The sequence below is a fragment of the Lolium perenne genome, chromosome 7 (assembly GCF_019359855.2).
Source record: "Lolium perenne isolate Kyuss_39 chromosome 7, Kyuss_2.0, whole genome shotgun sequence".
NCBI lineage: Eukaryota > Viridiplantae > Streptophyta > Magnoliopsida > Poales > Poaceae > Lolium > Lolium perenne.
In genome coordinates this window covers 286,219,707-286,242,969 of record NC_067250.2, presented here as the reverse complement: position 1 = coordinate 286,242,969, position 23,263 = coordinate 286,219,707, and the positions used below count along the sequence as shown (strand labels likewise).

Genomic DNA, 23,263 nt, shown 5'->3' with positions numbered 1-23,263 from the left:
CACCCGGAAGTGTTCCATCAAGGCTTATTCTTGGAGAGCATTCAACTTCATGAGCAAGCGCTTGTCATTCTCCATCTTGGCAATGTCGCTTTCATGAGTGCAACATGCACGGTCCTTGCTCAAAGGAAAGTACTCCTTCAAGGTTTCTTCTTGCATGGAGTTGACCTCCATGAGCTTGGCTTCCCTTCTCTTCAAGGCGGCTATTTGCTCCTCATGATCACAACACGTATCCCTCTCCTTGCTCATGCGGAGACACTCCACCAATGACTCTTCTTGCTAGCTACTCAAACTCAATAGCATGGCCTTGGTGATCTCAAGAGCGGAAATTTCTTCTTCATGGTTGCAACATGAGGTCTTCTCTTTAAACAAGCGATAGTACTCATCCAAGGCTTCTTCTTGAAGAGAATTGACTTCCAAGAGGAGAGCATTGTGCCTCCTCAAGGAAGTAACTTGATCCACAAGCTCATCATGGGAAGAATCGGGGTCTTCATCATCTTTTCCTTTGTTGGCTTCCTCGAGCGAGAGCATCTTCTTCTTGAGGTCACCAACCAACTCAAGAGCATGGTCTCGATCCTTGGTGAGACATGAAACAATAGCTTCATTCTTGTCATCAAGAACAATGACACTAGCTTCAAGAGACATGCGAAGATTCCGTTCATCATCAAGCTCCTCCTTGAGATTGGCAAGCTCAAAAGCCGCTTCCCTTTCCAACTTCTCCCTCTTCTCAATAAGATCTTGTGCCGCACCAAGTTGGGCTAAGAGAGCCCCAACATGAATCTTGGTGTCCCCCTTCATGTTAGTGAGAAAAGAATCCAAGGAATCCAAACCCATAATCTCACGTTTAACGGTGAGACTAGTGGCATCATCAATATATGAGGCATTAGTCAAAGATGATGGTTTGGAAGGGGATTTTACCTCCGTGGATACCTTTGCCATGAGGCAACATGCATTGTTGGTGACGAGGTTCTCATTAGGAGAGTCGAAGAGAGAGGTAGAGGGAGTGGAAATGGCGATGGCGGCCACTCCCTCTCCTTCCTTGTTGGAGCGCTTGTCCTCATGCTCTCCATCTTCATCGGAGGAGTACTCTTCTCGAATGATGAAGGTTTTAGGCTTCTTGTTGGAGGAGACCTTGTCGTCATCGGACCTTGGGGAGAACTTGGAGAATCCTTTGGAGAGTGGCTTGTACCTATCCTTTGGGATAAGCCTTCCACCATGATCTTCTCTTCTCTCAAACATACAATCCGCGACAAAATGATTCTTGTCACGACAATTGTAGCATGTTCTTCCCTTTGTCCCTTCTCTTGGGCTCTTGGAGAGTCTTCTTGGAGAATCACGTGATCTTCTTGGTCTTGTGTTTCGGGACATGTTTCCATCCCAAAACTTCTTGGCGGAGAGAGCCATGTGCTCATGGTAGTTGAGCTTGAGATCATCCGAACCCCACTCAACGGGATCCTCATCACTTTCACTAGCTTCATGCACCTTCATCTTCAATGCAAGGTTGGGCTTGCGGGAGTTGTGGGCGCGAGCAACAAGATCCTCCGCATTCTTCTTGGAGATGTCCAAAGCGATGACTTCGCTAAGGACTTCATCGGATGTCATAGCACGGAAGGAGGCGTTTTGGCGGATGGCCGTCAACTTCACTTCCTCATAAGGGAGGAGAGCGTTGTAGAACTTGCGCTTGATCCAATGGTCATCCACGAACGTTGCTCCAAGATCTTGCATTTGTATGGCAAGAGCGATGAGGCGCCGATACATTTCTTCGGGGGTCTCTCCTTCAATCATGATGAAATTGTCGGCCATGTTGTTCACTTCATCAAAACGAGAGCTTTGGATGCTTGCATTGCCGAGGAAGAGCTTCTCAAGTTTGTCCCATGCTTCCTTGGCGGTCTTGAGCGAGCGGATATGAGCGCGGTCCTTGGGGGTGATGGCCATATGAATCATGTTGATGGCGGTGGCGTTGAGTTGGTCATCCACCACATCTCTCCTTGTCAATTTCTTGGGATCTCGTGGTGAATAGCCCTCCTCAATGATACGCCAAAGCTCGGTAGAAGCGTTGCGCACATGTGAACGCATTAAGAATTGCCAATTATCAAAGTTGTTTGACTCAAGAGACGGTGGTGAACCATGCGACAAGATATGCGGCATCGGTATTGGAACGTTGATGGTGTAATCATTTGGTGGTGGCACCGCATGATAACTCCCTTGACATTCCTCAACCGGTGTGTCATCATCCTTCCCTTTTGTTGAAGTGCCGGTATCCCCAAGCCCTTCCTTTTGTGGATCTTTTGTCGCTTCCGCGACAAAATCAACAAGAGGAAGGGTGTTAGCTTTTGGTGGCGGATCCTCGGCACTTGCTTTTGGTGGAGGGTTTGGTTTTTGTACAACCAACTCCATCATCATCGCCTTCATTTGGGCAACGATGGATGACTCCAATTTCTTGAGGTCATCCAACGTAGCCGTCGTGGAATCGATGGGCGATGATGGAGCAGGTGGCACAAGGGAAGGTGACCCATTCTTATCCGCCTCTTGTTCGGCCATTTCTTAGGCGGTAAAGCCCGAGCAAGAAAACCTTGCTCTGATACCACTTGAATGGATCGTAGCGAACAAGAGGGGGGTGAATGGCGCTACGGCAAGTTTTAGTCTTTTTCAAGTTTTATGCAACGGAAGGTAAAGGTGTGACTTTTAGCAATGGGGGTGATCCTACAATGAATATCGGACGAGTGCAACAAGTAAAGGAATCAACAAGATAACGAGAGTAAGGAGCAAGACAACCGGGGGGCGTGAGGCGAGTCGAGGTTTGTTTCCCGCAGTTCCTTCCACTAAAGGAAGTACGTCTGCGTTGAGGAGGTGCTAGTCTCACACAAGAGACTAGGCGGCCACACCACGAAGGAAGGCCTCACCCTCTTCCTCGAGAGAGCTCCACGGAGGTGCTCTCCCTCTTCCACTAAGGCACCGGTCGAGGCGGTGATTCCTTCACAAGGTTGGGGCGAGCTCCACACACAAGGATGCTCCCAACACCCTATGGATCTAGTACACCACCAAGCTAGACTCCATAGCTGCATGATGTCTATGGGAGCTTCTATTCTTGTAGACAGTGTTGGGCCTCCAAGAGCAGAGGTTTGTAGAACAGCAGCAAGTTTCCCTTAAGTGGATCACCCAAGGTTTATCGATCTCAGGGAGGAAGAGGTCAAAGATATCCCTCTCATGCAACCCTGCAACCACAAAGCAAGAAGTCTCTTGTGTCCCCAACACACCTAATAGGTGCACTAGTTCGGTGAAGAGATAGTGAAATACAGGTGGTATGAATATATATGAGCAAAGAGTAACAAAGCACTTAAAAGTGCTTTGCTGTCCAGACTGGCGTGTGATGGATGGTGGTAATATTGGGGTAAATAGAGATGCAGAGAACAAGAAACAAGCAGCGATAGCAGTATTTGCGAACAAGGCCTAGGGATTATACTTTCACTAGTGGACACTCTCAACATTGATCACATAAATAAATAGATAGATGCTAGACTCTACACCCTCTTGTTGGATGATGAACACCACTAATTGCGTAGGATTACACGAACCCTCAATGCTGGAGTTAACAAGCTCCACAATATTCAATGTTCATATTTAAATAACCTTAGAGTGCAAGATAGATCAACATAACCAAATAGATCACATCAATACCATCATAGTAATAGTTAACTTCATAATCTACAAGAGATCACAATCATAAACTACGCCAAGTACTACATGATGCACACACTGTCCACATTACATCATGCAGGAGGAATAGAGTACTTTAATAACATCACTAGAGTAGCACATAGATGAATAGTGATACAAAACTCATATGAATCTCAATCATGTAATGCAGCTCATGAGATCATTGTATTGAAGTACATAGGAGAGAGATTGACCACATAGCTACCGGTACAGCCCCGAGCCTCGATGGAGAACTACTCCCTCCTCATGGGAGACAGCAGCGGTGATGAAGATGGCGGTGGTGTCGATAAAGGAGCCTTCCGGGGGCACTTCCCCGTCCCGGCGGCGTGCCGGAACAGAGAGTCCTGTCCCCCAGATCTTGGCTTCGCGATGGCGGCGGCTCTGGAAGGTTTCTCGTACCGTGGCTTTTCCGTCTCGAGGTTTTAGGTCGAGGGGCTTCTTATAGGCGAAGAGGCGGCGGCAGAAGGGGTCTGGGGCCACCAGACAATAGGGCGGCGCGGCCAGGGCCTGGGCCGCACCAGCCCCATGTGTGGGCCCCCTGTGGGTCCTCTCTGGCGACTCTCGGGTGTTCTGGAAGCTCCCGGGGATCCTAAGATGCTGGGCGTTGATTTCGTCCGATTCCGAGAATATTTCCTTACTAGGATTTCTGAAACCAAAAACAGCAGAAAACGGCAACTGGCCCTTCGGCATCTCGTCAATAGGTTAGTTCCGGAAAATGCATAAAAACGATATAAAGTGTGCATAAAACATATAGATATCATCAATAATGTGGCATGGAACATAAGAAATTATCGATACGTCGGAGACGTATCAGCATCCCCAAGCTTAGTTTCTGCTCGTCCCGAGCAGGTAAACGATAACAAAGATAATTTCTGGAGTGACATGCCATTATAACCTTGATCATACTATTGTAAGCACATGTAATGAATGCAGTGATCAAAGCAATGGTAAATGACATGAGTAAACAAATGAATCATATAGCAACGACTTTTCATGAATAGTACTTCAAGACAAGCATCAATAAGTCTTGCATAAGAGTTAACTCATAAAGCAATAATTCAAAGTAAAGGTATTGAAGCAACACAAAGGAAGATAAAGTTTCAGCGGTTGCTTTCAACTTGTAACATGTATATCTCATGGATAGTTGTCAATGCAAAGTAGTATAACAAGTGCAATATGCAAGTATGTAGGAATCAATGCACAGTTCACACAAGTGTTTGCTTCTTGAGATGGAGAGAAATAGGTGAACTGACTCAACATAAAAGTAAAAGAATGGCCCTTCGCAGAGGGAAGCATTGATTGCTATATTTGTGCTAGAGCTTTGGTTTTGAAAGCAAGAAACAATTTTGTCAACGGTAGTAATAAAGCATATGTGTTATGTAAATTATATCCTACAAGTTGCAAGCCTCATGCATAGTATACTAATAGTGCCCGCACCTTGTCCTAATTAGCTCGGATTACCTGGATTATCATCGCAATACATATATTTTAACCAAGTGTACAAAGGGGTACCTCTATGCCGCCTGTACAAATGTCTAAGGAGAAAGCTCGCATTGGATTTCTCGCTATTGATTATTCTCAACTTAGACATCCATACCGGGACAACATAGACAACAGATAATGGACTCCTCTTTAATGCATAAGCATTCAACAATTATTAATTTTCTCATATGAGATCGAGGATATTTGTCCAAAACTGAAACTTCCACCATGGATCATGGCTTTAGTTAGCGGCCCAATGTTCTTCTCTAACATTATGCATGCTCTAACCATTAAATAAGTGGTAAATCTCCCTTACTTCAGACAAGATGGACATGCATAGCAACTCACATGATATTCAACAAAGAGTAGTTGATGGCGTCCCCAGGAACATGGTTATCGCACAACAAGCAACTTAATAAGAGATAAAGTGCATAAGTACATATTCAATACCACAATAGTTTTTAGGCTATTTGTCCCATGAGCTATATATTGCAAAGGTAGAGGATAGAAATTTGAAGATAGCACTCAAGCAATTTACTTTGGAATGGCGGAGAAATACCATGTAGTAGGTAGGTATGGTGGACACAAATGGCATAGTGGTTGGCTCAAGGATTTTGGATGCATGAGAAGTATTCCCTCTCGATACAAGGTTTAGGCTAGCAAGGTTATTTGAAACAAACACAAGGATGAACCGGTGCAGCAAAACTCACATAAAAGACATATTGTAAACATTATAAGACTCTACACCGTCTTTCTTGTTGTTCAACCCAATACTAGAAATTATCTAGACCTTAGAGAGACCAATTATGCAAACCAAATTTTAGCAAGCTCTATGTATTTCTTCATTAGTAGGTGCAAAGTATATGATGCAAGAGCTTAAACATGAGCACAACGATTGCCAAGTATCACATTATCCAAGACATTTTACAAATCACTACATGTAGCATTTCCCGTTTCCAACCATATAACAATTAACGAAGCAGTTTCAACCTTCGCCTTGAACATTAAAAGCTAAGAACACATGTGTTCATACGAACCAGCGGAGCGTGTCTCTCTCCCACACAAGCATGAATTTATTCAAACAAAAACAAAAACAAAAACAAACAGACGCTCCAAGTAAAGTACATAAGATGTGACCGAATAAAAATATAATTTCAAGAGAAGGAACCTGATAATTTGTCGATGAAGAAGGGGATGCCTTGGGCATCCCCAAGCTTAGACGCTTGAGTCTTCTTGATATATGCAGGGGTGAACCACCGGGGCATCCCCAAGCTTAGAGCTTTCACTCTTCTTGATCACATTGTATCATCCTCCTCTCTTGACCCTTGAAAACTTCCTCCACACCAAACTCAAAACAACTCATTAGAGGGTTAGTGCATAATCAAAATTCACATGTTCAGAGGTGACACAATCATTCTTAACACTTCTGGACATTTCTCAAAGCTACTGGAAGTTAATGGAACAAAGAAATCCATCCCACATAGCAAAAGAGGCAATGCGAAATAAAAGGCAGAATCTGTCAAAACAGAACAGTCCGTAAAGATGAATTTTATTGAGGCACCAGACTTGCTCAAATGAAAATGCTCAAATTGAATGAAAGTTGCGTACATATCTGAGGATCACTCACGTAAATTGGCATAATTTTCTGAGTTACCTACAGTGAATTAGTCCCAGATTAGTGACAGACAGAAATCTGTTTCTTCGCAGTAATCCAAATCTAGTATCAACCTTTCTATCAAAGACTTTACTTGGCACAACAATGCAACAAAATAAGATAAGGAGAGGTTGTTACAGTAGTAACAACTTCCAAGACTCAAATATAAAACAAAGTACTGTAGCAAAATAAACTCATGGGTTATCTCCCAAGAAGTTCTTTCTTTATAGCCATTAAGATGGGCTCAGCAGTTTTAATGATGCACTCGCAAGAAATAGTAGTTGAAGCAAAAGAGAGCATCAAGAGGCAAATTAAAAACAAATTTAAGTCTAACATGCTTCCTATGCATAGGAATCTTGTAAATAAACAAGTTCATGAAGAGCAAAGTAACAAGCATAGGAAGATAAAATAAGTGCAACTTCAAGATTTTAAGCACATAGAGAGGTGTTTTAGTAACATGAAAATTTCTACAATCATATTTTCCTCTCTCATAATAATGTCCAGTAGCATCATGAGCAAACTCAACAATATAATTATCACATAAAGCATTCTTATCATGAGTCTCATGCATAAAATTATTACTCTCCACATAAGCATAATCATTTTTATTAGTAATAGTGGGAGCAAATTCAACAAAGTAGCTATCATCAAATATAGGAGGCATATTGTAATCATAATCAAATTTATCCTCCATAACAGGCGGCAACAAAAGACTACTATCATTATAATCATCATAAATAGGAGGCAAAGTATCATCAAAGTAAATTTTCTCCTCCATGCCCGGGGGACTAAAAAGATCATGCTCATCAAAACCAGCTTCCCCAAGCTTAGAATTTTCCATATCATTAGCAACAATGGTGTTCAATGTGTTCATGCTAATATGTTCCATGGGTTTTTTAATTTTCGCATCAAACCATCCATGTCTTAAATCAGGAAATAGAGTAAGAAGCTCATTGTTGTCCATTATGCCTTACTAGTGTAAACAAGAAACAAAAAGATGCAATTGCAGGATCTAAAGGAAATAGCTTCAAGCACAAATACAATGGCGCCAGAAAAGTACTGTTACCTGGAACTGGAGTGTGCGTGCCTTTTACCTTTCCTCCCCGGCAACGGCGCCAGAAAAGTGCTTGATGTCTACGGGAGCTTCTATTCTTGTAGACAGTGTTGGGCCTCCAAGAGCAGAGGTTTGTAGAACAGCAGCAAGTTTCCCTTAAGTGGATCACCCAAGGTTTATCGATCTCAGGGAGGAAGAGGTCAAAGATATCCCTCTCATGCAACCCTGCAACCACAAAGCAAGAAGTCTCTTGTGTCCCCAACACACCTAATAGGTGCACTAGTTCGGCGAAGAGATAGTGAAATACAGGTGGTATGAATATATATGAGCAGTAGCAACAGCACCAGAAAAGTGCTTTGCAGTCCAGGACTGGTGTGTGATGGATGGTGGTAATATTGTAGTAAGTAGAGATGCAGTAGAACAGTAAACAAGCAGCGATAGCAGTATTTGCGAACAAGGCCTAGGGATTATACTTTCACTAGTGGACACTCTCAACATTGATCACATAAATAAATAGATAGATGCTAGACTCTACACCCTCTTGTTGGATGATGAACACCACTAATTGCGTAGGATTACACGAACCCTCAATGCCGGAGTTAACAAGCTCCACAATATTCAATGTTCATATTTAAATAACCTTAGAGTGCAAGATAGATCAACATAACCAAATAGATCACATCAATACCATCATAGTAATAGTTAACTTCATAATCTACAAGAGATCACAATCATAAACTAAGCCAAGTACTACATGATGCACACACTGTCCACATTACATCATGCAGGAGGAATATAGTACTTTAATAACATCACTAGAGTAGCACATAGATGAATAGTGATACAAAACTCATATGAATCTCAATCATGTAATGCAGCTCATGAGATCATTGTATTGAAGTACATAGGAGAGAGATTAACCACATAGCTACCGGTACAGTCCCGAGCCTCGATGGAGAACTACTCCCTCCTCATGGGAGACAGCAGCGGTGATGAAGATGGCGGTGGTGTCGATGGAGGAGCCTTCCGGGGGCACTTCCCCGTCCCGGCGGCGTGCCGGAACAGAGAGTCCTGTCCCCCAGATCTTGGCTTCGCGATGGCGGCGGCTCTGGAAGGTTTCTCGTACCGTGGCTTTTCCGTCTCGAGGTTTTAGGTCGAGGGGCTTCTTATAGGCGAAGAGGCGGCGGCAGAAGGGGTCTGGGGCCACCAGACAATAGGGCGGCGCGGCTAGTGCCTGGGCCGCGCCAGCCCCATGTGTGGGCCCCCTGTGGGTCCTCTCTGGCGACTCTCGGGTGTTCTGGAAGCTCCCGGGGATCCTAAGATGCTGGGCGTTGATTTCGTCCGATTCCGAGAGTATTTCCTTACTAGGATTTCTGAAACCAAAAACAGCAGAAAACAGCAACTGGCCCTTCGGCATCTCGTCAATAGGTTAGTTCCGGAAAACGCATAAAAACGATATAAAGTGTGCATAAAACATATAGATATCATCAATAATGTGGCATGGAACATAAGAAATTATCGATACGTCGGAGACGTATCACTGCACATCTCCAATGCTCCACCATAGGAACCCATCACCAATGCTCCACCATAGGAACTCTTCCAATGCTCCACCAAAGGAACTCTCCAATGCTCCACCAAAGGAACTCTCCAATGCTCCACCAAAGGAACTCTTCTCCAAGAACCACCAAAGGAACCCTACCACCAAGATCCACTAAGGAATAGCTAGTATTTGTGAAATCTCTTTGGGTAGAACTATAGATCGGGGTCTCCTCCACCTATCCTCAATGTTTGGGCAAGATTGGTTGGATGGGGAAGGAGATCCTCAAGGATTAAGCTCAGCAACAATGGAGGAGAGAGAGGGGGAAGAGATAAAATCGTGTTGGGGAAGAAGGGGCCCTTAAATAGGCTCCTCCAAATCCAACCGTTATATCCCGATTTGGCCTAAGCGGTACTACCGCTTTGGGGTAAGCGGTACTACCGCTCTGAGTTCGAATTCGATCCAGATCTGGTCAAAGGACGCAGAGCGGTACTACCGCACGAGGTACCGCTCGAGGTACCGCAATAGGGTCCAGACCTTACTGGATCCAGAGCTGTACCAGGGCGGTACCAGCGCGGTACGACCGTAACTCGGTTATGGTACCTAAGCGGTACCTTGAGCGGTACTACCGCTCGTGAGCGGTACTACCGCTCCAGGTACTGCAGGGGTACCGCAGCGTGTTTCTGGAGGGCGAATCAGTACAGACTCAGAGCGGTTCCGACGGCGGTACCTATAGGGGTAGCGGTACTACCGCTACAGGTACCGGTACTACCGGCCTGGCTAAATCTGGTTTCTTCCCTTTTTCTCTCCAACTTTGTTACCTCGCTAAACACACACAAAACCAGAAAACCTATCAACTACACTTCAGTCTTCCGATCTTGACGCGTCCGGCGAGGTCACCGTGTACTTGCAAATCTAACAATGATACTCAAGGCACACGGTGAGATTACTCAAGTGTTGTCATCAAACACACAAAACTTGGGGTGTGAATTTTGCTCTTACAACCTCTCTCGGAAATTTGATGTCCCAATACAATTCCTTCATTAACCATAAAGTGGCATTTCTCCCAATTAAGAACAAGGTTAGTTTCTTCACATCTCTGCAAAACTTTATCAAGGTTCCGCAAGCAATTATCAAAAGAATTCCCATAGACAGAAAAATCATCCATGAATACATCCACAATATTCTCGCAAAAGCCATGAAAAATAGCAGATATGCATCTTTGAAAAGTAGCAGGAGCATTACATAAACCAAAAGGCATACGTCTATAAGCATAAGTTCCATAGGGACAAGTGAAAGTGGTTTTCTCTTGATCTTTAGTTTTAACAGCAATTTGTGAAAACCCAGAATATCCATCAAGAAAGCAAAAATGAGTATTTTTAGACAACCTTTATAACATTTGATCAATAAAAGGCAAATGGTAATGATCTTTCTTAGTAACCTTATTAACTTTTCGATAATCAATGCACATTCTATACCCTACAACTACTCTTTGAGGGATGAGCTCATCATTATCATTAGGTACAACAGTCATTCCTCCTTTCTTAGGAACACAATGCACAGGACTAACCCATCTACTATCAGCAATAGGATATATAATACCAGCTTCAAGAAGTTTTAATACATCATTCCTTACCACATCCTTCATCTTAGGAATTAGACGACGCTGATGTTCAACAACAGGCTTTGCATCATCTTCCATATTAATGGCATGTTGGCAAATAGAGGGAGAAATCCCCTTCAAGTCATCAAGAGTGTAGCCAATAGCTCCTCGGTGTTTCTTCAATATTTCCAATAACCTTTCTTCCTCAATCTCTGAAAGCTTAGAACTAATAATAACAGGATATATTTTCTTATCATCAATATGAGCATATTTAAGATTATCAGGCAATGGTTTTAAATCAAAAACAGGATCTTCCTTTGGTGGTAGTGTTGTATCTAGATCTTCTACCGGTAAATCATGCTTAAGAATAGGTTGACGAAGGAAAATTTCATCAAGCTCATTTCTTTCTTCCCTAAAAACTTCACTCTCACTATTCTCCAAATGTTGCTGCAAAGGATTATTAGGAGCAAGAGCAATAGATGCACATTGTTCAACTCTAAAATCATTATTAGGCGAATCAGCTTTATAAGGAGTTTTGGCAAATTTAGAGAAATTAAACTCATAAGATTCACCAGCAAATTTAGTCAAAATTTTCTCTTTCTTGCAATCTATAACAGCTCCACAAGTATTTAGAAAAGGTCTGACAAAAATGATAGGACAATACTTACTAGCAGCAGAACCAAGTACCAAAAAGTCAGCAGGATATTTAATCTTACCACATAGAACTTCCACATCTCGAACAATACCAATTGGAGAGATAGTTTCTCTATTAGCTAGCCGAATAACCACATCAATATCTTCAAATTCACAAGAAACAATTTCGTGCATAATCTCCGTGTAAAGCTCATAAGGAATAGCACTAATACTTGCGCCAATATCGCATAAACCATAATAACAATGATCACCAATTCTAACAGATAGCATAGGAACACTAGTTTTCCTAGACTTATTAGGATGTGAAACAATATTAGAAGCATCTTCACAGAAAATAATATGACAATCTTCCACATTTTCAGTCACAAGATCTTTAACTATTGCAATAGCAGGTTCAACTTTTATTTGCTCTTCAGGTTCTATAGGTTTCTTTTCACTTTTACTAACCGCACTATTTATAACAGAATACTCTTTCATTTTAGCAGGGAAAGGAGTTTTTTCAATATAAGCTTCAGGAATAACATGATCAACAGTTTCAACTACAACACATTTATTTATAGATGAATCAATTTTATCTTTATACGGTTCATGATACTTATCAAAATTCTTCTTAGGCAATTCATAATGAGAGGCAAAAGCTTTATAGAGATTTGAAGCAACTTGAGAATGAAGACCATAAATAGCACTCATATTACGAAATTTATCAGTATCCATAAAAGATTCAATGCATTTATAATCATAGTTTATACCTGACTCTCTATCTTTGTCGTTCTCCCATCCTTCAGTATTCTCCTGGATCCGATCAAGAAGGTCCCTTTTAAACTCTTCTTTGTTGCGTGTAAATGATCCAGAGCAAGAAGTATCCAGCAAGGTCTTGTCTTGAAAAGAAAGTCTTGCATAGAAATTATCAATGATAATATTACCAGGAAGCTCATGAATGGGGCATTTGAGCATTAAAGACTTCAATCTCCCCCACGCTTGGGCAATACTCTCTCCATCATGAGGCCAGAAATTATATATGCGGTTCCGGTCTTTGTGAATTTCACTTGGAGGATAGAATTTAGAATAAAATCGGGGCACAATATCATTCCATTCAAGAGAATCCCCATTATTCAGTAATTTATACCAATGCGCCGCTTTACCAGACAGCGATATAGAGAATAGCTTCTTCCTCACGTCATCCATAGCAATACCTGCACACTTGAATAAACCGCATAATTCTGTAAGAACAGTAAATGATCTCTAGGATGGACAGTTCCATCCCCTGTATAACGGTTATCCACAACACGTTCAATAATTTTCATAGGTATTTTGTATGGAACTTCTTCCTCACCTGGCGCCTCATCCACTACCTTTGCAGTAGTAGTAGATTTTCCAAATAAAAATTCAAGAGAAGATCTCTCCATAATGAAAAATTATGGCAGCAGGCAGAAATAAAATCAGCACTAACAGTAAAAGTTCCCTTACCAATTCCACTTACCAATAGCGCTTCACTCCCCGGCAACGGCGCCAGAAAATAGTCTTGATGACCCACAAGTATAGGGGGTGTATCGCAGTATTTTTGATAAGTAAGAGTGTCGAACCCAACGAGGAGCAGAAGGTGTTGACAAGTAGTTTCGATGAACGATTCACTGTAAATGCTCACAGACAAGTATTCAGGGGGTTTTGATGTAGCTGATAAATAAAGTACGAGTAAGTAAAATGCGAGAGAAATAATTGCAGCGAGTGGTCCAATCCTTTTTAGCACAAAGGACAAGCCGATTTGTTTACTAATAATAACCAAACGTTCTTGAGGACACACGGGAATTTAGTCTAGGGCTTTCGCTTCATATAGCTAATTGATCTTCATTGTTTTGATAAGTGTTGTGTGGGTGAACCTATGCTAATGCACCGCCCTTCCTAGGACTAATACATACTTGTGATTATACCCCTTGCAAGCATCCGCAACTACAAGAAAGTAATTAAGATAAATCTAACCACAGCCTTAAACTCTGAGATCCTGCTATCCCTCCTGCATCGATATACCAACGGGGGTTCAGGTTTCTGTCACTCCGGCAATCCCGCAATCGGCAAACGAGTACAAGATGTATTCCCCTAGGCCCATAAAGGTGAAGTATCATGTAGTCGACGTTCACATGACACCACTAGAAGAATAACACCACAACTTAAATACCGTAACATTGAATATTACTCAACCATAATTCACTACTAACATTTAGACTTCACCCATGTCCTCAAGAACTAAACGAACTACTCACGAGACATCATATGGAACATGATTAGAGGTGATATGATGATGAATAACAATCTGAACATAAACCTTGGTTCAATGGTTTCACTCAATAGCATCAATAACAATTAGAAATCAATACCGGGAGAGTTTTCCCTATCAAACAATCAAGATCCAACCCAATTTGTTACAGCGGTGACGAGGTGCAGCGGTGGAGACGGCGGTGATGATGATGGAGATGATGGTGATGGCGATGGAGATGATGTCCAGCTCGATGACGGTGACGATGGCGTCGATTTCCCCCTCCGGGAGGGAATTTCCCCGACAGATTTCAGCCTACCGGAGAGCTCTTTTCTCTCTGGTGTTTTCCGCCCGCAGAGGCGGCTGTGACTCTTCGCGACTATCCTCTGGAGCTTAGGTTTTTGGGACGAATATGTACGCAAAGGAGAGGAGGCCAGAGGGGGCTGTGGGCCCCCTCCCCACAAGGCGGCGGGGCCAGGCCTAGGCCCGCGCCGGTCTGTGAGGTAGGCCCATGGTGGCCCTCCTCGGCTCCTCCTTCTGGCTCCCTTCGTCTTCTGAAAAATAGGATTTTTCATATAATTTCCGTCAATTGTTGATCTTCCGAAATATTGCCTTCTGACGACGCTTTTTCCAGCAGAATCCTTACTCCGGTGCGCGATCCTCCAATAATCATGAATCATGCAAAATAGATGTAACATAAGTATCACCTCTAAATATGAAATATATCAATGAATAACAGCAAATTATGATATTAAATAGTGATGCAAAATGGACGTATCAGTCGGCTACCTAGAAACCCAGGGGTGGTTGTCTAGCTTGGCGTCTTTCCACGGGTGACGCCGATGATATCTTCTTCAAACCGTGGACTTAGTGTGTCGTTCGACAAGCGTCAAGGTTGCGTATTTGGGGTGGTGTTTTGGGCTAGGGCGAAAGCTCGGCAAGGCCTTGGCCAGTGCAGGCGACGTCGACGCCCTTGGGCGCCGTCTTCCTCCTTGGACGCGTCGCATTCAAGCCCTCCGCCTTCAGAATCTCGAATCATGAAGTCAACCAAGCTCCTTCGGTCATGGGCGTGCTCTGTTTCTGTTCGGGAGGTCTGTTAATCTGGACAGTGTCGGCGCCGCGCCCTCTCAGCACGATTCTTCGCTTCTTCGCTGGGCTCAAGATCTCTACCTAGTTCCTTGTTAGCGCTGCTTATTCCCCTCTTTGTATCTCCTGTTGTCCTCCTATGCTGTAATGTTGAGCTGGTAACCCCAGCAGGTCCTTGTAAGCGTCGATGTACTGGTTTCCGTCCCATCGGGCGTTATTAATTTAACGCAGGGCTTATGCCTTCTCTTTAAAAAATTCTCATCTCCGTGCATGGACGCACGCATGTGCCGCAGTGTCGGCTACTGGCCCCACGAAGGAAATGCAGTTCAACTCTTCTGATTCATGATAAATAAAGCGCAAGTTTGCTTCAGCTGTGGCGAATTGCAGGCTGTCCAAGGGATTACTGAAGAAACAAGATAGAAATGAGAGCACTCCACAAGCAAAACTCTGAACAGCTGTGTACTGGTACGACGATCATGTAATGCCTCGGGTTCGGGTTTGAAAAATTATTTTAGAATGCCATGTTGTCGATTTTTATTAAGGACTGTCCATACGCCTGGTCGTCCTAGAATTTCCTTCAAACGTAGTCGATCTTGGCATCTGGCTACTCTTTTCTTCTCTCATGTTCACACTAAGTGTTGGATGTAGATGGGCTGTAGTTTAGTAAGACAATTCCTATAAATTCTAAAATCTGAAGGTCCATCTTTGATGGCAGCTTGGTTGGGGACAGCTTTGAAAACAAAGTTTAGTCCCGGGTTTCTAGTTAGAAGAAAGTTGAAATGGTTTATGAGAGCGATGTTCTAGTCCTTATAAGTGAGTGAGAAGAGAAGAAGATTTTGTGCACTCCACCACCGCCCGGAAGTTCGAGTTAGAAACCTATTTTTGTGGAAACCTAATTGGGTACGTGTTTCAAGTGCGTGTGCATACTTGCTGCATGTTCATGGCTTCTTTTGCGTGGTGGTTCTGTCGACGCTCTTGTCCCAGGCTATACCAGGAGACGAGATACAAAAACAAATCTAGAGTTCTCCTCTCGCCTATGTCTCTCTCTCGGGCTAGTTTCTTTTGTTGCGTTGCTCTATAGTCTTCCCCATCCCAACGACTGCATGTAGGCTCATTCTGGGAACAGACCTCCGAAACTCCATCGTCGAGATCCTGCACTGAGTGGCGGGCGATAAAGTTTTTGAGGAGCGTCTCGGAGCAACTGCTCGTTGTTGCGCGCACTCTTCCTCGTTGGTGCATCTCCTTCCTTGATAGATCTGGTGTCTCCGACAACATCATGGGTGACCTCAATAATAGTTATGGTGATGGAGCGACATTCCCGTTCGCGATGTACATGCTCATCCTCTCTTATCTTGGCGCTGCTATTTGTTTCATGTTCAGAGTGCTTAGTCTGATTTGTATGGTTAACTATGCTAGTGCATCTTTGAAGTTGCTTTCGGTAATGAACTCACTCAGAAATTACCTAACACTCTAACACTAAGAACCTCCTTCGATTAGCTCTAAGTTAATAAGAACATGTAGGTGCAAAAACCAAAACCTTTGAAAATACAAATATGAAAATTATGTACTTTTTGTAATATACTTAATCTAATTTGTTAGTGAATTGGTATCATAGGTTGGCGATTTCTGCTGGTTACTAGTGGCAGCATGGGTTGTAACTAAAAAAAGAAGACCCGGCCCGTCAGATTGCTTCGTGACACATGCTAATTATGATTTACAACATGAGTTGGAGTTGAGATTTAATAATATCACCCGACTGAGAATTAGTCACTCCCATATTAATATAAGGAAATACTCAATTGCATCTAGTCTTTGCAACAACTCAATTAATATCAAGAGCAATCCAAGACATCGAGAATGCACATCACTAATTTGTTAAAAAGTTGAAGGAAATTTTAAGTTCCATGAGATGCAACAACTAGTAAATCCACCAGCTACTGCTACGGCAAAACACGGAATGAGAGAAGGTTATCTACAACCAATGCCTTCGAGAATCAATTGTCGTCGATTCCAGTAAAAAAATTCAGATTATGTGGTTGCACCCTGATGAATAGGACTAAGAAAACTTCGTGTAAATTATTCAACATCGTATCAATGCCCATAATTGTCAGGTATAACCAACAAAAATAAGACGACCAAGGATTTTCAGCCATGAGCTCTGGTCACAATACTCTCAAGTAGCAACACCAAATGTGGATTTTATTTACGTTTTGTCGTCTCCTATTGACCATCACCTCCGTCCCCTCTAGTATTGACATGGTCATACTCTGTGTCCCATGCCACTCGGCTGAATAATCCTCATGCATGAGATCCATGAAACATGATACTCTCTCCATTTCAGTTTACTAGTCCTACGTGTATCCCTAGATTGTCGATTTAACCAACTTAACATAAGATATATATTATAAAAAATTATACCATTGGAAACTTTAGGTTTTATACTTTCTAATGGTATAATTTTTGTGTTATATAATTTATATTATATAGATCAAATTATCGACCTAGATACACGTGCATGCCTAGCAGCCTAGTAAACTTAGATAGAGGGAGTATGTTGCATGCATCTTCAGGCACCTCCTTCTGTTTTTTTTCCAACACCGCCAATTTTTAAATGTATATTCCTGCAAGTTCTGAGAGTTTTTGTTTCGAAACACATAAACAGGTGACTACGTTTTAGCCAAGACGATTTATTTCAATTAGCAGATTCCTTGAAGATACAAAGTGACACCTCGGTGAAAATCAACCGGTTCGCGCAATGTGCCAATCAGGGCCGGTCCATACACATCAGGGGCCCCGGGGCGAAGCAAAAATTTGGGCCCCTTCTTACAAAGTATATGTTCAAACTACTTGGTGTTGTTGTAGCAAAATAACTATTCTTTGTGCCTTTAAAAAGAACATCACAGTGAACTCTTCATTTTGATCACTACATGACACCACCTCCTTGAGTGGAGGCATTCGAAAAGTAACAATTATGTTTCAAATGCAAAATTGTCAAATTTGTTAATCTCCTTTAGCATTTTATTTTTCCTAGATGAAAGATCATTTAGGTGTGTCCTTCGAGGGGGAAAAAGGCTCTTGGAGCTCCTTTCTCGCAAGGGAATAAAATGTGTTAAACATACTCCAAAAAAATCATAGATTTGATTGAATTTGGATATTATCTATACACAAAATCATGTCTACATAAATCCAAATTTAGTGTAATCTGTAACATCCTTTTAAAACGTAGAGAGTACTATTTTACCCTAATAAACTTGTGCCGTGAAACACAAACGATATTTCCTCACCCAATGTTCATATCCTAACTCATACAATTTTTCAAAGAACTATCTAACTAGGAACATGTAAAACCATTCAGAGCTGAAGGAGAAGCTCTCTTTAATAAACTCAATTGCGACATTTACTCCATTAATGATGGTGACCATTTTAGAAAGACAAATTAGACATGGTGACATGCTATTATCGGTTCTTTCTCTAGAGAGACACTATTACTACTTTTGTTGAGACTCACTATTATTACATGGGGTATAGTATATGTTTTTAATGAACGCTTCGGTTGTAGGCTCGGCGCCCCGACCTTCCAACATGTGCCTATTTTAATTGGGACAAAACTGCACCTAAGGACAAGAATTGGGACAAACAGTGTAATTAGCTCTTTAATATTTCACTGGGTGCAACAATCAGCGGTGGTGTGATTATCTACTAGGCCTGTTGCGATGCTTAAAAAAGAAACTAGGCCTATTGCATTTATACACGAGGCATGGAGTGCACAAGAAGTAGCAGTTTAAGTAGACATGGGTTGGGGCCCCTGCAGTTCCAGGGCCCAGTGCGGTTGCACTGTTTGCCCGGGCTATGGGCCGGCCCTGGTGCCAATGCTTAATTTCTTTTACAAAAAGAGTTGGACATAAATCCAGATCGAATGTACACGCGAGTGAGTCAGCCCAGTAGTTGCCACGAGTGTGGGTCCCGGCAGATTGCCACGTGGCAGTTTTTTCAATATAACAATATCATCCACCGTACATTAGAAGATATTGATGCATTTGCTTCGAAAGATTAAAATTCTCACATTCGCACAATAAATGCTTTGTTAAGATTTGCTGGGTCGCCTTAGAGTAATGCTACAACTACGGGCAGTTTTTCTTACCGAATTGAGTTAGGGACTGACGTGGACGAAAATCAGAGGGATTACACCCTGAAATCAAGGAAACGAATTAGATTTGCACCAACCCGGGCCTTCCACTTCATCTCGTAAGGTACTCCCGTAACCAATTTTCCGTACGTCCAGCATTATTGGTCGTCTTATGGGAAGGAGTAATGCTACACCTACGGGCAATTTCATTTACAAAACAGTTTACGGACTGATGTGGCAAGCCATGGATCCATACGCGTGAGTATTTTTCGGAGCAACCACCGGATCTCACCAACTGTATAAGGCCACGTTCATCCGTAAGTTTAGTCCGTAAGTAGTTTTCCGTAGATGTAGGATTACTGTATGGGAAGAGTGTACTGAACAAATTAACGGTCAGGGCCAGCGTGCAACGCACGTACATAGCTGCAGAACCGATTCCTTGGTTCTTACTTTCGGGCGGCTATCAGTTAAAATGAGGTGTGATGTGTAGCCATCATGCATGAGCATCATCGCCTACGTATAGACATCACCTTGACCAAACCCAAGCTGGCAAACATGCTAGCTCTGGTTCTCTACGCTATATAAGCCCATATATACCTGCACTCTCCGTATCTGATATCTCCCATCACTTTCAAACCGCCTCGATCGAGCTAGCCCAGCAAAGCACTAGCTAGCTAGCTGGTCGGCCAGCCACGCTTTGGGAAGAGCACGCAAAACGCAACAGTCTGTTGTCTTCCCTAAGCTACTGAACGAATCAATCCATGATGCATATGATTCGGTCATCTTTCCCTGCCGCCGCCGCCGTCCTCGTGGCGGTGCTCTTGTGGCCGTTGGCTGCCGCGCAGCTGAGCACGGGCTACTACGCGAGCATCTGCCCCAGCCTGGAGGCCATTGTCCAGAGCTCCGTCAAGCAGTCCATGGCGCAGTCGCAGATCGCAGGGCCCGCTGCGCTCAGGCTCTTCTTCCATGACTGCGCCGTCAAGGTACGCGCGAAACTTCTCTTGGTGCCATGCAATGCATGATGCATGAATCGTCTAGTACGCGACGCGATGATCGGTGGCTGACAAACGCAGTTCGTTTTGTGCAGGGCTGTGATGCATCGATCATGATCGTCAACTCGAACGGCGATGACGAGTGGCGGAACCCCGACAACCAGTCGCTGAAGCCGCCGGGCTTTCAGACGATCCTGGACGCCAAGGCTGCCGTCGACAACGACCCGCAGTGCCGTTATAAGGTGTCCTGCGCCGACATAATCGCCCTCGCCGCAAGGGAGGCCGTCTCCCAGGTACTACCTGCTATAAACATCTCGAAATTGACGGCCATGGATGATGGTTTGCGCAAAATCTATGCGTAAAATGTTGGACACATTCTGTAATTGCAGAGCGGAGGTCCTTACTACCAGGTGGAGCTGGGCAGGTACGACGGGAGGATCTCCACGAAGAGCAGCGTCGTGCTGCCGCACGTCGACTTCAACCTTGACCAGCTCAACTCCTTCTTCTCGGGCTTAGGCCTCTCCCAGACCGACATGATCGCCCTATCAGGTAATTTACCTGAACTCTGTCAACTTCTGAATTCTTATCATGCACACTCACTTTCCCTGCACTCCATTTGCAACACACGCCGACGACCTTCCGAATTAATTGCACGATCAATCACTTGCCTGTTACGTGAATTCAGGTGGCCACACGTTGGGCGCGGCGGACTGCACCTTCTTTCAGAACAGGATCGGCACCGACCCGAGCATGGACTCGGGCTTCGCCGCGCAGCTCCAGAACACCTGCGCCGGCCAGACCTTCGCGTTCCTCGACGGCGCCACGCCGGGGGGGTTCGACAACTCCTACTACAAGAACCTGCAGGGCGGCAGGGGCCTCCTGGGCTCCGACCAGGTACTGTACACGGACCTGAGGTCCCGCGGCACCGTGGACTACTACGCGTCCAATCCGGGCACCTTCTTCTATGACTTCACCAACGCCATGACCAAGCTCGGAAGGGTCGGTGTCAAGACGGCCGCCAACGGCGAGATACGCCGCGACTGCCGGACCCCGAATTAGTCATAGAATCGTCGCCAACGGCGAGATACGCCGCGACTGCCGGACCCCGAATTGGTCATAGACTCGTCGCCACCGGCCGGTTGCTCATACACACGCACATAAACTGTCCATGCCTTTCGACTGTGATTGTTATAATAAGATCGATCTTGTATATATGGATTTGATTCGAATTATGGAGCCAAGCAAGGATATCGGTATAGCATCACCATCGAGTTGGAACACACTGAATGGCACAATCCAAATATTGTTCAAAGGATCTGAAAATACAATTCAAAATATTCTTCAATGTGAGAATGTTATACACAAATAGAAATATCATAATATATACCAATTGAAACAATTAGTCACTTACCTGCAACTTGAGATGGCATGGCCCAAGGCAGAAAAGCTGTGAGCTTCAGCCTCCTTATTTTCTTATAGCCATATATTTCTGCATATAATTATCATAATTATCATAAATGTGAGAAGGCTATTCTATATTTTTCGTCTTATAATCTGCAGTCATATGGTTAGGGAACATAGCGGCATAACACATGGCTGTAAAAAGAACAGAGAGTGACGATACGACAATCGGATGCATCCCCCGCCTGTTTTTATGCAGTGTTACCAAAATAAGATCTCTATTAAACGAGTATAGAATGAAAATATATTATTATAGATGGTGATACACAGTCGGCCTAATAAATATGTAGATCTAACACAGAAATTCAATTCGGCTCCTGGGTGCGTATGCTCCCTCTACTAAAAAATTATATTTTGAAATGTCAAAAAAATTGGACAAAAAATTCTACATATACATCTTCATAATATACATGCGTTCGTCAAGTTTCACGAAAAACCAATATTTTGTGTGGTCTATATAAAAAAGAGAAAGTTTATCTTGTGAAAAGCATTATTTTTAGCACTGAATTTTGTTTTTTTACACACGTCAGATGAAAAGTCGATTTTTATGAAATGACTTTGTGAGCACGTAGCACGTGAAGATGTACGTGCGAACTTTTAATTTCAATTTTAAAAAAAAAAATTAAAATGTATGTAAGATGCATTTTGAAATATTGAGAGCATATGAACTATACAAAACTATACAAGTTCACTGTTATACAAGTTGAGTTAACAAATAATCCATAGATGTGAAGTAATTAAAAAAAGACCACATTCAGTACATATACTATCTAAATTACAAGACTATCCTAATAACAAACTAGATAACAAATCAATCGTGCATAGATATATCTAACAAATTAACTAAATAAAAAGTTAACAAATCACCGATTCATTCGAAGAATTTAAGCACGCACCATTGATTTAACAACCTGCTTTGCGAGGAAGCAGCGGTGGGGCCTGGGTCGGGAGGCTGTGCATCTCCACTCGCGTTGATGAACAAGACGTGACGACGCAGATGCAGCGTGTTACCGACGTGGATGCACATCGCACCGGCGATGCAACACCTCGCCGGAGTTAGCTCTGATCATATGCGCCTTTTGGTATAGTTAGCAAGAATAAAAGAGGAAGTTGTTGTTATTATGGGGAGTGTTGTGTGGTATGAAAATGGTTGGTCCCCTTTTATAAGGTAGGATTCCACTAAATGGACGCTGACGGGCCCTGAACATCGCTCACGGGAATTTGGGAGAAAACCATGTGCGACATTCAAAAATGAAGGATGTCAGAGAAACCATTTTCGAAAATTTCCCACACATATTAGAAAGCCTGTGTGATGTGATAATCTTCACAAATGGTAAATAACAGGAAAATCGCGCGAGAAAAGTACGCACACGAATGTTCTTTTAAATATATATAAATTTACAAACTACGAGACACCAAAAATATATTTCATACATTTACATTATTACATATATATTTAGATCCTAAATCTACCCGTCGTCGGGGATGACGATGATATCGGCAGCGCCAGCGGCTATCTCCGTGCACTCACTATCTTCCTTGTGTTTGTACGCGAAGGACGTCAGGAGAACCTCCTGCACCTTGAGAAACTCATCCTCCTTCTCCTCCTTGGCCTGCCGTCCTACACCTCCCATCACTGTAAGAAC

The 23,263-nt window shown here is 43.2% G+C and overlaps 1 protein-coding gene across 1 annotated transcript; it reads left to right on the top strand.

Moving 5' to 3' along the window:
• The first annotated feature begins 19,796 nt into the window (after positions 1-19,796).
• On the top strand, positions 19,797-21,392 carry LOC127312398 (peroxidase 45). The gene is made up of 4 exons (XM_051342925.2): positions 19,797-20,147; positions 20,252-20,449; positions 20,546-20,705; positions 20,842-21,392. Exons 1-4 carry the CDS (start codon positions 19,926-19,928, stop codon positions 21,213-21,215), a joined length of 954 nt encoding a protein of 317 aa, XP_051198885.1. The 5' UTR covers positions 19,797-19,925; the 3' UTR covers positions 21,216-21,392.
• Positions 21,393-23,263: the final 1,871 nt, after the last annotated feature.

What these genes read in the sequence shown, in the direction of transcription:
- LOC127312398 (XM_051342925.2), top strand. Translation starts at nt 19,926, where the DNA reads ATGATGCATATGATTCGGTCATCTTTCCCTGCCGCCGCCGCCGTCCTC. An exon ending in TCCATGACTGCGCCGTCAAG is followed by an intron (nt 20,148 to 20,251) that starts GTACGCGCGAAA and finishes CGTTTTGTGCAG; the next exon opens with GGCTGTGATGCATCGATCAT. An exon ending in CGACATGATCGCCCTATCAG is followed by an intron (nt 20,706 to 20,841) that starts GTAATTTACCTG and finishes ACGTGAATTCAG; the next exon opens with GTGGCCACACGTTGGGCGCG.